At 32.7% G+C, this 16,097-nt stretch overlaps 1 protein-coding gene across 2 annotated transcripts; it reads left to right on the forward strand.

Moving 5' to 3' along the window:
• The first annotated feature begins 4,638 nt into the window (after nucleotides 1-4,638).
• Nucleotides 4,639-15,488, forward strand: LOC124362140 (nucleoporin NUP42-like). Of its 2 annotated transcripts, none has more exons than XM_046816372.1 (6): nucleotides 4,639-4,726; nucleotides 6,765-6,910; nucleotides 9,743-9,890; nucleotides 11,018-11,189; nucleotides 13,464-13,547; nucleotides 15,052-15,488. In XM_046816372.1, exons 2-6 carry the CDS (start codon nucleotides 6,775-6,777, stop codon nucleotides 15,427-15,429), a joined length of 918 nt encoding a protein of 305 aa, XP_046672328.1. In that variant the 5' UTR covers nucleotides 4,639-4,726; nucleotides 6,765-6,774; the 3' UTR covers nucleotides 15,430-15,488. The 2 variants fall into 2 exon arrangements, with proteins under 2 accessions (XP_046672328.1, XP_046672327.1); XM_046816371.1 differs by lacking the exon at nucleotides 4,639-4,726 and adding an exon at nucleotides 4,844-5,023.
• The last annotated feature ends 609 nt before the right edge of the window (nucleotides 15,489-16,097 follow it).

Below are 16,097 nucleotides of genomic sequence, written 5' to 3' on the forward strand. Positions count from 1 at the left end.
GTCACTTGAAGACTTTAAAGCAAAGGCTTATTTTGAAAAATTGATGTTGGATGCATCAATAGCCAATCCTGACCCTCTAGAGATGATCAACATAGTACTAAGGAATATAAAGAGTATACTTTTAGACTTAAGTATTGGCACTACCGTAGACACCTCGCCCCCTGATGGAAAGTACCGGCAGCTCCAATTAAAATACTGCAATGGAATGTTCAGTCAATCAAATCAAAATGGGCTGAATTATCCTTTTTTGTGTGTAAGTACAATATTAAGGTTATTGTCTTACAAGAAACATGGCTAAAACCAAATGAAACAATATTGTTTAAAAATTTCTCTGCTGTGAGAAATGATAGGTTTGATGGTTATGGTGGGTCTGCAATTTTAATCCACAAGTCGCTCACGTGGAGAGGTATTGACTGTGAAGCTGTTTTTGGGTTTTGGATGCTCAGGATCCAATTCAGGTGTCTGGAGTCACGATTCCGGGGCCTTTCAAGGCCTCTTCACATATATAGCATTTATTGTTCTCCAAAAAAAGGTAAGGACAGAGTTATGGAAGAACATTTTTTCCAATAAACAAGATTACTCTCTTACTGTGTGGCGACTTTAATGGTAAGCATCCCTATTGGTCCGCTGACTTATCGCCAAGACACAAGGGGGCAGTCATATATACAATGCGATACAGTGACTCTCCACTCATACTTTTAAATGATAAGTCCTTCACCACCACTGGATCTCCTGGCAGAAGACCTTCAACTTTAGATCTTACTTTTGCCACTGTGCAATTAAAAGATAAAATATCGTCTTGGAAGGTAATGAGTGATTCAATGGGTAGTGATCACTACCCTATTATTTTAGAAATTAATGGTAACAAATTGTGCTCACAAACTGTTTTGGGCTCAAAAAAGTCGGGGTATAATAAGTTTCACTCATAAAAACTTTAAAAAAGCCAATTGGGGTAAGTTTTCAGAAATAGCTGATAAGACTGCATCCAGTATACTCTCAAATAAGAAATCTGATGATATAAATATTAAGGATCTCAATAAGATATTAAAGGTAGCAATAGAAGACTCAGTCCCCAACTTCTGTCACCAAAATAAGGGAGATGGCAAGTTTTTTAACGCAAAATCTTGGTGGACACCGGACTGCTCTAAGGCAGTCGCTATAAGAAGAAGAAACTTCAAACTCTTCACAATGAAGATGACTCCCTAGCATACAGGCAATACAGAAACTACACACTATGAGGCCGTGGAGGTGATCCGTAAAGCAAAAAGACAAGCTTGGGTAAGTTTCTGTGAGAACATAGAAAATAAAAAATAATACACAAAATTTGGAGCACAATTAGAGGTATTAGAAGTGGAACCAAAGATACTTATAACAAGATTTTGCTCAATGATAAAAACTTAAGTTATAGCTTTTTAAAAACTTACCACTCCAGACTATGTTCCTATGAAATCTGAAATCAATCAACCGATCTTTACAAAGGCTACAAACCAACTTCCATTGGAAGAAAAATTTAGTCTAGAGGAATTAAGATATGGCGATAAAATCTAGAACTAAGCTAACAGCTCCTGGTTTGGACGGGGTAAGCTATTTAATCTTAAAAATGTTACCCTTTTCAGCTAAAACTCTACTGCTTAATGTTTTTAACAACATCTGGTCCGGAGCCGAGATTCCGATGCAATGGAAAAACCATCAAGGTAATAGGCATTCTAAAACCAAACAAAGAAAAAAGGTAAGGAAAGCTCATATAGACCCATCTCTCTAATGTCATGCATGATAAAAATCTTCAATTTAATGGTAAAAAACACAGATTGGAATGGTTTATCATTAAAAACAAACTAATACCAGACTACCAATTTGCCTACCAAAAAAAGAAGAGGTTGTAATGATTTCCTGTTAGCATTCATGGCTGATATTCATGTGAATTTAATGCAAATAGGATTGCAGCTGCTGTCTCGCTGGACCTGAGCAGTGCCTATGATACGGTTTCTCTGCCCGCTCTGGTGAGTAAGTTGTTTGTCCTGGGTATTCCCCACAGATTTATAACTCATGTACATAAATGGTTAAGCTATAGACAATTGACTTTTGTCGGAAGCCAGCATACCCTCACCAGGTCTACTGTCAAAGGACTACCCCAAGGTTGTGTGCTCAGCCCAATCTTGTTCTCACTTTATATATCTGATGTGGGAATTCAGTTACCAAAAGAGATCCAACCCTTTTTATATGCAGATGATCTCACATTAGTCTGTAGTGGTACACGGTTTGACGGTGTTGATGCTCGGATGCGAGAAGCCCTGTCTAGTCTTACCCAGTACTGTCAACTGCTTGTCCCTGGCAATCAATGTAAATAAGTGCAAAATAATAATCTTTAGCAGGAAGAGGCAGACAACAAACCCAAATTGGACTGTAAATAATGTAAGTATCCCAGTTGGAGATTGCCTCAAAATTTTGGGTATCATTTTTGACAAAAAACTGAATTTTAAACAACATGTAAGCTGTTTGGTGAGTAAAACTCTTAAGGACCTAGACATTCTTAAGTCACTGGCCTGCGGAAGGAATGGTGTACACCCTCAGCTACTTTTAAAGGTATACTGCAGTATAATCAGAGCTAAACTAGATTATGGTGGCTTTTTTGTTTGGGCATTTACCAAATAGTGTTTTGAATAAACTAGACATTATTCAAAATCAGGCTCTCAGGTGCATATTGGGTGCTATGAAGTCAACCCCAATTTTAGCTCTTCAAATGGAAGCAGCAGTACCCAACTTGCAGACCAGAAGGAAAATGTTAACTGAAAGACTAGTTTTCAAAGTACTGTCTGAACCTAACCATCCAGTTTATGTAAATTTAAAGTATTTAAGTATGGCAGCAAATCATCACGAATACTGGGCCAAGAAGACCACACCACTGTATATAAAATCAGTAAGTACTGTAGAAAGGATAGTAATCAAACCTGTGTCAAAGAAACTAGACTAATTGACAGTCTGGAGAAGCCAATTACTATGCTGGATTTAAACTTATGTTGCAGGGTAGATATTAATCGGATGGAAAATCCAAAATCCGAAATTCCTCCTGAAACACTCAAAAAATTATTTATAGAACAAATAAATGAGGAATTTTCAGACTACATAAAAATTTTACACAGATGGATCGAGAAAACGCAGAGGGTTCTGGAGCAGCTGTGTTATTACAAGGTAGGCCTAATCATCTTAGTTATAAATTCTGTTTACCCAAAATAGCTTCCAGCTACACAGCCGAACTTTACGCCATAAAGAAAGCAATCGAGATAGCGAATCTTCAACCAGGTAACAAAGTACTAATTTGTTCTGACTCAAAAGCAGCCATCCATGCAGTCAAAACAGCCTGTAAACTTGATTATATTGATAACATTACATCCCAAATCGTGGAGGGAGGTCCTTTCTTCAGAAAAGAAAATAAACACTTCAGTGGGTTCCTGGTCATGTGGGTATTTACACCAAATGAAATAGTAGATAAGCTGGCGAAAGAGGCAATTCAGACAGGAAAAGTAATCAAAGATCTGGTCCTTCGATGGGTGACTTTGTCAGCCATTTAAAATGTGAAATGACATCCTTATACAAAGCTGAAGTAGAACAAAGCAATATAAAGCAAGATGGTATAGGGATGTGCAGCGGGACCTTCCTATGGTCCATGGTTTAAGAATGCTAAGATAGGAAGAAGTAAACTAGTCACAATAATTAGGCTAAGACTGGGTCATGCACAGGTAAATGAAACTTTATTCAGAATAAACTGCTACTTTACTGAAAAATGTCTCAAGTGTACATTGAATGTGAAAGAAAGTCTTCAGCACCTAATCTTTGAATGCCCAACATATGATAGCTTCAGAGAACCATTAATACAACATTTAAAGGAAAAGAAAGTAAGGCCACCATTCTATCTCAAAGAGCTGTTGGTAAGTTTTGACTTAGGCGTATGTTAGAAATAGTAAGGTACCTAAATAGTATAAATAGGTCAATTTGATAAAGGCAATTGGGTGTTACTAACATTCAAGTATAGAACTCTTCCACACTATCTTGGAGTCATATTTGTTACCTACTCCAGGTTCTAACAATTTGTATTTATCTCCAGGGTCTGAATCCTTTTTGGAGTAGAAAGTCGCCTGGAGGACCTCAGGCGTGAAGAAAGTCTGATCAGTGGGCCCCAACCATTTCCATTGATCCTGTAACCTAAAAGCCTTTCCTATAGCTTGTCCCCCTCTGTGTGTAAATAACTGAACACTACAGGAACAATTGATTGATAACAAAGTCAGGTTATAGGCAAATACTAACATTTATGTGGAATTGTAATTAACTTCCCCTTCCCATGAAAAGAAACAGTGTGAAAGTGAAATAAAAAAAAAAAAAAATTAACACCCTCACCACAAAATCAGTTAAATGCAATACATACAGTGAAAAGTGAAATAAATAGTAAGGGTTATTCAAAACATTCAAAGTGCGATAAAAACAGTGGAAAGTGAAATAAATAATAAAGACTATTGTGGTTCCATGCCCATATGGTAGCAGAACCAGCTACATTTTGGTAGCTAAGAAAGAAAGAAAGAAAGAAAAAAGAAAAATGCACCGCCCACCAACCGGTCAAAGTTGTCAACCTGTAACATGTGGACTTGTGGAGGCCTGTTGAAAAATAAACAAAACATCAAAATTTTGAATTTTAAGAAATTTACAAACATCCAGATTCCAGATCGATTCAAAGGTACTGTCTACTGTACAATTAGAATGTTATGTGGTTGTAGACTATATTGTTGTGATGTTTAGTGTAAACAATGAACTAACTATTTTCTGATAGCATTTTGCTTTGGTTGTCATTGGTCATTATCTTGCAAGTTACAAAGATTTTCAATTAACATTTTCCCATAACGTATTTTTTTATTAGCAAGTAAAGTATATAGTAAAGAGATCATGTGACATTTTGTAAATTCTTATAAACAAACACCTGAAAACAAATCAAACATAACCTAGTTACTGAACTAATAGGGGAAGAATGAATTTCGTAAGTTTATTAATGAAAGATATTTATTATTTAAAACAAACCCTAGACATTCAGTCAGAATGTAATTCTTTCCAAATATTTGTGGAATGCCACAGAATGATATTTGAAAGACAAAAGTAGGCCTACCCTATATAATTAACTTGATTGTTAATGAGATTTATGCAATTTATTACAATCTGAACAGCCAGCTGCTGTCAAAGTATATCCCATAGGCAATATTTTCATTTTCATTACTCATTGGATCAATTCTATATAGGTTATTTATCTTAAAAGAATTAGGCTCACCGAGTAGTAGTTAACCCCATAATACTAGAAAAAGCTGTGTTGCTGTTTTGAAGCTGCAAAAGAAAGGGTAGAATACGATAAGCGGACCAGGTTTTTTATATCGATATTATCAAACCATATTTAATTATTATACCCATTAATATAATCAACCAATAGTAATTCATTTGAACAATAACTAAATCATCTGCAACAACTGTACATGCATTTTATATCCTAAACACAATTTGTTCTATAAGGAACTATAGTTAACTTTATAACTACATAACTATACAAAATAACACTACTATAAGATGAGTGTCTCTCGGTTTCAAGATTTATGTTGTTGTTACGTTTTCTTTATTATTTAAATGTAATTTTTCCTATCACCTGTCTTATTTTTATCATTTTCCCCTTTATTATTTATTACATTATGTAATTGTTTAAATTATTTCTATTAAATTTGAAACATGTAATTTTAATTTAGTATTTCAGATACGTTGATATTGATTGATACTTGTGTTATTCGATATATATAAATATCGTTGATTGTAATAAGCGATATAAAAACCGGGTCTGCTTATCCTACCCTACCCAAAACAAACTGAAAGGTAATTGCCAGCTTAACGACCAGAGTGGCAAAAGATGATTTTGCGTTATTAAGCTATTGCTATTGTCCTCCTGAACAAAACAATATAAGGTTTCAAGGGGTGCAAATGACAAATAACGAAGTTATAGAACATTAAAAGTGGTACTACTTTTCTTGCATGGAGTAGTATTATTGTTCTAAGGGTATTACGTGATCTTGTTATGATCGTGAATTAATCTCGAATATTGGTTGCTGCTGACCCGAGCTTTAGGCCATCTTTGGATACTTCAAATAACAATAATGCTGAAATCAGGGGAATTTGACCCAAATAAATGATGTTTTTGTTCATTCTAAGCCCTTCTAAGAATAAAAGTTTATATCAGCCTGACACAAGTGCCTCCAAAACTTCTTACTATCTTGCAAGAAACGTATGTTCCACTTTCATTGTTCTAAAATTCATTCCTCGCCTCTTCTTCATCCATTTTCTTTAAAGATGTACACTTTCTTCTGCTCAGTTTGGATAAAAATTAACCAAAAATCACTTTAAAAATATATTTTTCCCATTGGAGATGTCCAGCTTATTGTTTTGTTTTTTTTTATTTTTTTATTCTTTGAGGCCTTTTGATAGCAGAAACTAAATATTTACATTTGTGAAGTATCCTTTCATGATATTAGCCTTGTTATATATTTTGTTTTAAATATTGGTTGTTGTGAATTTTTAATAATGATTTTAAATTATGATTACAATAAGAAACCAATATAAGCTTATTGTATAAAGTTTAAATAATTATACAATAATAAAAACTATTGTATTGACTGTACATACTATTCACAATGGTCATATCAACAGTTTAGTTGTAATTATTTTATTTAGTTAACATTTGTTTGCAGGATTTCCAATATGGTGGTGTGTAAATATTTTATGGAAGGCTATTGCAAGTATGGATCAAGATGTAAATTTGAACATTTAGGTCCTTATGACAGAAGATATGATAATCAAGGCAATACTGACTATTCTACTGGAGATAGACAAACAGGTAATTTAAATGTAACATTGTTAAGGACAGAAAATGTAATACTCAAGGCAGAAATTTGTTTATTGTCCCTTCCTGTAGATAACCAAAGTGGGATTGGAGTGAGTTGAGGTAAAAGTTAGGCTAGGTGAGGGACTCCTCTTGTTATTCTTTGACGTTACTGTACTCATATGCTATAGAAAAAAAAAAAAGAGAACATTTGTAGAGAAAATCTATCTCAATTCTTGGCTGGTAAAATAGTGAGATAGGAGTGAGGAATACTGTGCAACTACAAACAAGTGAAGCCTATCTGAGCCTGCCAGTACTGTACTTTATCCATATCTCAATTCAGTGTGCTTTCAACCTGAATGTGATTGTTTCAGAATCACTTTTTCCTCATATAAAACTTGCTCTTAAGTGTGCAGTGATTTTAAGTTATTCATATTTATAGCAATCAAGACACAGTTGTAAATTAAATTAAATATCACATTGGAGATGGGTGGGTGAAGAGCAAGCTGGGAGAGAGACTTTTTTCTAAAATCAAAACATTTAAGCTGGGCTCTCAGTTTTTTGAGGCTGAGCATGGGGCAGTTTCTTTTCGTGTGGTCCACATGCGGACCTGTCATGCCTATCTGCACCTATTGGTTGTTTGAATTGATAAATGTAGTGTTTGAGCCTAATGAAAGAAGCAAAGTAGGCCATCTCCCGAGACTCCCTCTTATGACAAAGCCTTTTGATGAGCCAGCATTATGAAAGTATTACTCAGGGGGTTCAGATCACCCCACAAATTGCTTCTTGCCCAAATTTGCCATGTAAGTTCAATCTAAAATATTTATTAATTTTATTACTAAACTTATGGATGAAAGCTGTATCTTCTAAATCAATCTATTGTGCTGGGACATGTTAAGTAATAAAATGTGGGGTAAAACTATTTGTGCAAAATATTAATACAATCTTTTAATTTAGGTTGAAGATGTAAACTATTCTGCTGTTTAGGATTCAAGCAAATATTTAAATTTAGTAAATCATGAATATATAAGCAATAAATAGTCACATGTAAACTATTTTCTGTATGTTTAATTGTATTCATAATCAAAAAATATAAAATTCTTTTCATATATTTAGTTTTTTATTTGCTTTGACCCTCCAGCTTAGAAACAAGGTAGGAGAACGATACACAGTGTCATATAACTGGCTGGTTGCACAAAATTTCAAGTTTATACCGAATTTTATTTGGGTAGTTAGGCTACTTGTGTTACTATGTCATGTGATAGTACTGGTTTTTTATAGTTAGGCTGCATGTGATACTATGTCATATGATTGTTAAACTACTGAATTTGTTATTTGGATTTGTAAACAAAGTTATTTATTCCACAATTTTCTCACTGCCATCATGGTTACCCATAAGACCAATTTTAAAATGTTTGCTAACCCTCAGTAAAATCTTATGGAGTGACATACACCATTACTGAACTTGATATTGCCTTTATAGAAATGAAGCACCATGTACATTTTCAAATCTGTCTGTTAGTTTTCAAGGCATAGTGTACTGTATATTAAAAAATCATCTGGAATTTGTAAAGTTTTTCCATCTTATTTTGTCAATCTTAGAATTTAACCCTAGAACTGGCATGGAATCCAATTGAGCAATCCAATTGACTATAAGATGAACAGCAGGAGCTTACACCAGGAACCTCCAGAGAATGCAGTTGGTGGCAACCAACAGAATGGACAGGCCTGTGTGGCTAGTGTTAATTTAAGACAATTAATTAATTTTGGGTGTAATGGTTAAAGAATTTGAAGTATGCTGCAATTAGGCGGCTTGCGGTTACAGCGGGGAACAAGTTTGGCAACGTCACTCAGTTCCACTTGGCTGCTCCAACGTTACGGGTCAAATAGGCTCCTCCCTCAACAGCACTCTGATGGTTTCTTGTAGAATTGAGCTACCTGCACATTCAGGACATTAAGTCAGGATTTGTGGTCTAAGGCGCTACTCTCAGACCCGGAAGTTAGTCTTGGAGTCACGGTTCTTGCACCTGATGTTTGGGTCTGGAGTACACTTATGAGAGCTTACTGGTAATACCAGTGGGATGGACCACCTTAAATTAATGATGATTGGCTTGGCTGGAAGTTGTCAGGATCAATTATTTTCTTATTATAAGCGTACCAAAACCAGACCCATGCATTTATTATTGAATCATGACCATAATAATAGCTTTTAAGAGTTAAAAACCTATTTATACTACAATAACACCCAAATTGTAATATGCAAAAGTCCGTATCACAGCGTGAAAAATGTGTTGGTAAATTATGACTTTGTCAGTTCCAGGGTTAATTATCGTTCTTCTTGTTATAATTTGTTTTTTAGTGTTGTTTTTGTTATTATTTATTGGTAATATTGTCTTTGTACTGTATTTTATAAGTTGCTATTGTTATTTTAATAGCCTTTTACTATTGCGTGATTATCTCAATATTTTTTTCTCTAATCTCATTTTTGTAAATTTTGAATTAGTGAGGATTATCTTAGTAAAATGGTGTTTACCGTAAATAAATGAAATCTGTTGTGATGAGCCATGTAGTATTGTCCATCCATTGGATTGTTATATTTTGGTAAAATTAAGTAACAGACACGTGAATAAATAACATTCTTAATTTAATTTTTGTAAATATTTCAAACTCCCTCATTTAAACAAAGTATCTTTGTAGCTAAAGTTTTTAGCGCTTTCATTATGGAATTAAACTTATACAGATCGTGTAATGACATAATTTTAAATTACATAGTGTAATTTAATTATGTAATAATGGCAGTTATGTACATCAACATTCTTTGTCGTAATTATTGTTACAATGTTTCAGGAATATCAATTTTGAAAGGTGGCAATACTTCGTTTGGTAATAAAGAGTTTGAGAATAGCTTCATTACACAGAGTAACCAGCAAATCAGTTTTACTCAGTCGGTACAAGTGACAAGTCCTGGCTTAAAATACAACATACAAGAAATAATGTAAGTGCAAACAAACTTTTGTCTAAAAACAGTTGACAAAGATGAAATTGTTTCTCAAAAGAACTTATGTGCCAAATAATTTTTTTTAAATTAGTCTAAACTAGTGCTTGATATCAATTTGCCCGAGACAATTTAAAATGAAAATGTAGTGATATTGATAAACAGTTTTTGTCAATGTTTTCAAAGGTTAAATCAGTTTTAGGACAATTTTGTTGCTTCTTGACAATTAATGATGTTTTTATTCAGTTGGGGAGATTTTTATTTGAACATTTTTCAATAATTAAGGTAGTTGTTATAGTTTGATACACAATAATCCATATTTAATATTGAATCATAAATGTTACACATTCTTGTATTGTTTGTAAATAATAGTCAAACGTGTTACAATTCATTTATAAAATATTGTCTCCCACGGTTTAATATTTTAAATACAAAAGTACAATTTACAGTAGTGTTTGTTCAAAATCTTGGAATTTTAATTATGTTAATTTATAAACAAAATTAAATTTTGTAGTCCAACATAATTTTTTCTATATTATGTTGTTACAAATATTGAGTTTTATTGTTATTTCTGTTCAATTATGGTGAACATTTCAACGTACTTCAACATTGTGGAAGCTTACTACTTATGTCGTAAATTTCAAGGTCACCACTCACTAAGCATCATCAAAATATTCCTTGGAACTCTCCAGATTCACCTCAATATGGGCAGTATCTGTCTGATTCACTAATAACATACCCACTATCAAGAAGTTTTGTCAGTTGTTTGTTGTTGTGTTTTGTGTTGTTTTTGTTATATAATGTTGTGTGATGCACCGTATTACTCATGTCTCTTGTTTACTTGATTCAGCTGTCAATGAGCCGATCATATATTCATTTTCTCTTTCCCAATTGTCTATTCGCTAAAGTAAAATTGTTTCATTCTTAATATTTAACAGAACGCAATAAACCAGTTGATTGCATGCAACTCATCTGGTAAAACAGCTAACTACTAATGGCGTGATGGCCTTGTCAATATATTTTCGCATACATAGTGCTATCTGCAATTTAGTTGGTTAATCATGAATTGATTCTTTCAAATGTTTTTTTTTCTGGTTTGATGTAAGTTATAATTGACTCTTTCGCAGGCAAATTATTTTGAAAGATATTGCCCACCTGGAGAAGGGCAGTCAGTGGCAGTTGTCATCGTATTGCCCACTCAAGGACTTGACCAACATGCCCGGCCTGGAGGATCAGTCCCCTGAAGAACTACGGTGGGAATGTTACAGAGCGTTACAAAATGGCACACTTCCTTTGTATGTAAGTTCTATTAATACGATCAATATGATTAATATTCTACTATTTTTATTTTAATTAAATGTTTTGTAGCCATTGCGGGTGAAAGACGCGTGCTACACATCCGACCGTTTACAAAACGTATAAAAAATGCTGAAAGACATGCGCTACGCATTCTCTGTTTGCCATTTTGTAATTACTGTTCATTTCGTGCTTTTTCCACTAGAATGCTCTCAGTTTTTTTGGTACTGTACTTTTTTACAGTAGTAGTCTACAAATAATTAGATGGAATGGTATCAGCTGTTACTAATACGATCTTCACTTTCAGTTTTGTTTGTAATAAATGGTGGTCAGTCGTGTATGTTGTTTATAATAGGCGATAACCTGTGTTGTAAGAATTTGTTCTAATTTTAACTTTACTTTACTGTTTCTAATTCATTTGCCTTTCGATAATTTAATTCAAAGTGTCAATGAACAAACGTAAATAGAATATTTTGGTATGCTATTCATTAGTTTAAATTTATGTCATTATTTTAGTTCACTAAATAAATAAATGCATACAGTATAACATAAAAATATATAATTAATTAAAATAGTGCAGAGGAGTAGCCGACTCTACCGCTGTAAACAACTCCGGCTGCTGAGTGACACGTGCAAAAGATTTTCGTCACCTGCAATGGGTTGAGATTCATGAATTTTAAGATTTGCTAAACAATTTACCTAAGAATTTGTATCAATTGATGAACATTATTTTATGATTTAACCAAATTTACCAATATGAAGATATAAGTTTGGTAATAAATACATAGATAAAAAATAAAGTTGTATTACAAATTCCAATTGTGTCTTTTATTGTAAAATATAACAATTGATAGGCTTTGCTAAGATTATCAATTTTAATTCATGATACAGCTGTCTATGATAGTGGTAATTTTGATGTTAAGACCACAAGAACATTGTTAAAACTCAAAACACTTTTACATCTTATTTTTATCCTTAGAATTATCATAACACTGTCTCACTCAGAATATAGGATTGACACTTATTGAAACACTGCTCATGTTTTCACTATTGTTGTTTATTTACAAACAATAATCTTGAACTTTTTTTATTTTATTGTTTAAATGTCAAAAAAAATACATGCTTTATAAGGAAAACTCAAAATGTCATGATACATATTAACGGTATAAGTGGTTTTTTAGGAACTAATCATTCAATCTCTTTATTTGTTTTATGTACAACTTACATCAGAACATGTAAATAAATAATGATAATAGATCACAAAAAATTAAAACACATAAATATACTTATAAAACATTTGACCAACTATACTGATTGTCAAACTTTATCTGTTCATGCACAAATTCAGTTTCTTAATGTCTTAGTCTATTTTCTTCATCTGGTGTGACTAAATACTTGCAAATCATTTTAATTTACCAACAGTAATTCCTAAAAAATATTAACTATTTCATTAGATTTGTTTTATAAAAATCCTGTAAAACCAATCCTCATTACCATATTTTCATGAATGTTACGTCAGTACCATATTGTACTAATGTATATCTCAGAATTTACTTTAGGATGGTTATTTATATAAAATAATTGTAAAAACCAATCAAGTGATTAAGTTTCGTATGTTCAATACTTTGAGGAATGCCATACATAGTATTCATATATTAACTAAAGTGTACAGTTGGGTGTAACTAAATTGAATAAAACATATTATTGAGTTACAATGGGGCTGACTAAAAATGATAAAACTAATAATAAAAATGTAACAGATTTGTTGGAGTAGTATACTTCATTTGTAAACAAAGTACAAATCAGTATTACCTTTTGTGGTACTTGGGTGTAAATTATGAATAAGGTGATAGGATCCGTGATTCATAAATTGAATCCTGTCCAGGAATTGAATCAGTCAACCATGGTCAGTTACAATCTTTTATCAGTGGCATTGATGACTTGATTCAGTAACACATTACAACTCTATGATCCTACTTTTCTCTACTATAAAATATTAGAAAAAAGTCTCAGCCAAATAGGGCAGGAGCGGCAATCTGGCATAGAAAAATCTACTGAACAACTTTATCTTTAAATGGGTTGAGATGTAACTGAAATGGGAGATGGTAAAAGTCATTTAAAAAAGAGCCAAACATGAATCTTGATCTGTTAATGATTGTTCAACAGATACGAACATGCTGATTAAGAAGACCATACACTGCCTTACTAATAAATCGATCGCTAACATATGTTTACAAGATCGTTAAACAGTTAAAAAGTTAAACTTTTTTGTTTCAGCAAGCATTTGTACAACAGTTGTATATGCAAGTAGCAAAAATGTACAATGATTTGAAGAAGAAGGAAACTGGATATACAATAATTGTGAGTACAGTGCATTTAGTACAAATACATTATACATTTTATAGAATGTAGAGCCCAAACTTTTTAACTTTATACAATATATGAAATATTGTATAGAGTTAAAAAGTTCAAAATCGTGAATATCTCAATCTCTTTCACTAAAAATTCTCTTGTGTGTGTGTGAGTGTGTTTTAATTGTGGTTATTTAGGATTTTATTTTGTTTAATTTGAAATTATTACCTTTATTGGACAGAGGCGTATATAGGAAATGTTTCGGAGGGACCTAACACACTTGGTGGTTTAGAAGGTATAGAATACTCTCCAAAAACAACAGTTCGGGAATCTTTTCCCGGGAAATTATAGGAGGTCTTAGCTCATAAATGTTATCTAGCTTACTACAACAAACTACTATGTGCTATTTTCTTTAAATTTTCGAATAATAACTGTTTCAAATACATAAATATACTGCTGCCTTGGAAGTGTAATGAACAAATTATTAAATTTTCATATAGGTAAGAAATTCATACTTACCCTACAAGAACAAACCATGTTGTACAAATTCTATCAGTTAAATTATAAATAAAGTAAACGCAGTCACCCTTTCATGAAAATAAATTGTTTTAGTTGCGAAAAAGCAAGGTCTGTATCCTTAGTAAAATTTGAAACTATTTTTAAAAATGGTTAAAAAGCAATGTATTTTATTGTTCAGGTTCAAAGTTCAAAAACTCTTTATTCAGAAAGTTGACAAAAGCAGTATATACAATATTCCCAAGCACAAGCATGCGCATGCAGTATAGTGCACAATCATTTTAATATGCAGCAACGATTTATTACTCAGCATGTAAACTAAGTTAATTTTTAGTTTACAATTTCATTACTGGCATGACAAAAAGACAATATGATAATATATAAAAACTTAATGTATTTTGTTTACATAAGTACAATTACATGTTCAATTCTCAATTCAATTAAATTTATTCTCAATACATCAAGTTACATACAATTCTTACAAAAATCTACAAAGGTCTAAAAAAATTACCTACAGTGAATATAAACTATGTAATTAATTTTTATTTTGATGTGGTTGATTTTCACTTATGAGCAGCCTCTAATTAATTATTAAATAACCAAATGTTTTTCAGTTATTAATATCAACAATTAATTCTTTTCATATCTATAAATGAATATATAGTAAATTAATAACAAGAAACTATGTAACAAAAATAATAAACTTTAAAAATCAGCAACAATAAACGCAAAGTGCAACAAATGTGATCATAGCTTAAACCCTGATAGAGAACAAGTTTTAGAGAATTGTAGCAAATAGACCTATTTAGATTTATACATAAATTTTCTTATATTAAAATACTAAAAAGTTTCCAAAAAATATGTTTATATATTTTGTATAATCCTTTGGTAATTTCAAAATGAAATAATTTTACTTCATAAAATTTGTAAAAAAAATAGGTTTTTATCTAGTACTAGTTATGTAACAGCTGAAATTTAAAGTGTTAAATTGTTGCAGGAGAGGTGGTTACGTGAAGGTCAAGCCAGTTATGCTCCCACACAGAACAATTTACCTCCTTCGTTGGGACAAACCGGTTTTACCGATGCGCCACAGATGTTTCCTCCTGTCAATACACAAGCAGTGGTGAACAGTTCGTTCTCATTCGCTCTTCCTCAGCAAGAACCCGCCGGTGTCCAGACGTATCAACCAGGCACCTCAGTGTTTGGAGGGAACCAAGGACAGCAGCTGTGGTCTAACAGTACACCCGTAGACAGCTCTGCTTACACGCCACTAGAGGAAGTGTCCGAAAGAGAGCTAGAAGCATTTAAGGCAGAGAAGTTTGTCTTTGGTGCTATTCCAATAAGACCACCACCGAAGGACCTATGTAGAATATAATCTAAGTAAATGTAATGTAATTTTCGTTTGTATAATTATAGAGAGTGTTTATTCTTAAATGTTTCACATCTTCTTACCCACATCTTTCTCCTAGTGGGGTTTATCCCCTTCCTGACTAGGTCATTAATTGAATACTACTAGAGCAGAAAGTACTTGTATTTCTGATTGTTAATAAGCTATAGGTATACAATAATATTTTTAACATTTATTCAATCTTTATAAAATCTTGGTTGCTGCTCATGGACACTTTATTTAAAGAACAAAATACAATCCTCACTAGCCCAATGTAGTAAAATGGACACATTAATATGTAGAGTATTTACACACTAGTGTGGTACTCTCACTTTACAATCTGGGTGATTAATCGTACTAGCTGGTATATCAATTGTTTAACTCGTAACATCCCTGTGTAGTAATATGGACACAATAAAATGTTGAGTATTTACACACTAGTGTGGTGCTCTCACCTTACAATCTGGGTGATTAATGGTACTAGCTGGTATATCAATTGTTTAACTCGTAACATCCCTGTGTAGTAATATGGACACAATAAAATTCTGAGTATTTACACACTAGTGTGGTGCTCTCACTTTACAATCTGGGTGATTAATCGTACTAGCTGGTATATCAATTGTTTAACTCGTAACATCCCTGTGTAGTAATATGGA

The sequence above is a fragment of the Homalodisca vitripennis genome, chromosome 5 (genome assembly GCF_021130785.1).
Source record: "Homalodisca vitripennis isolate AUS2020 chromosome 5, UT_GWSS_2.1, whole genome shotgun sequence".
In the NCBI taxonomy this organism is placed as follows: domain Eukaryota; kingdom Metazoa; phylum Arthropoda; class Insecta; order Hemiptera; family Cicadellidae; genus Homalodisca; species Homalodisca vitripennis.

Bases quoted from the DNA above. Each gene is read 5' to 3' on its own strand.
- LOC124362140 (XM_046816372.1), top strand. From the start codon at position 6,775: ATGGTGGTGTGTAAATATTTTATGGAAGGCTATTGCAAGTATGGATCA. The intron at 6,911-9,742 runs GTAATTTAAATG...ACAATGTTTCAG, and splicing joins TACTGGAGATAGACAAACAG to GAATATCAATTTTGAAAGGT. The intron at 13,548-15,051 runs GTGAGTACAGTG...AAATTGTTGCAG, and splicing joins AAACTGGATATACAATAATT to GAGAGGTGGTTACGTGAAGG.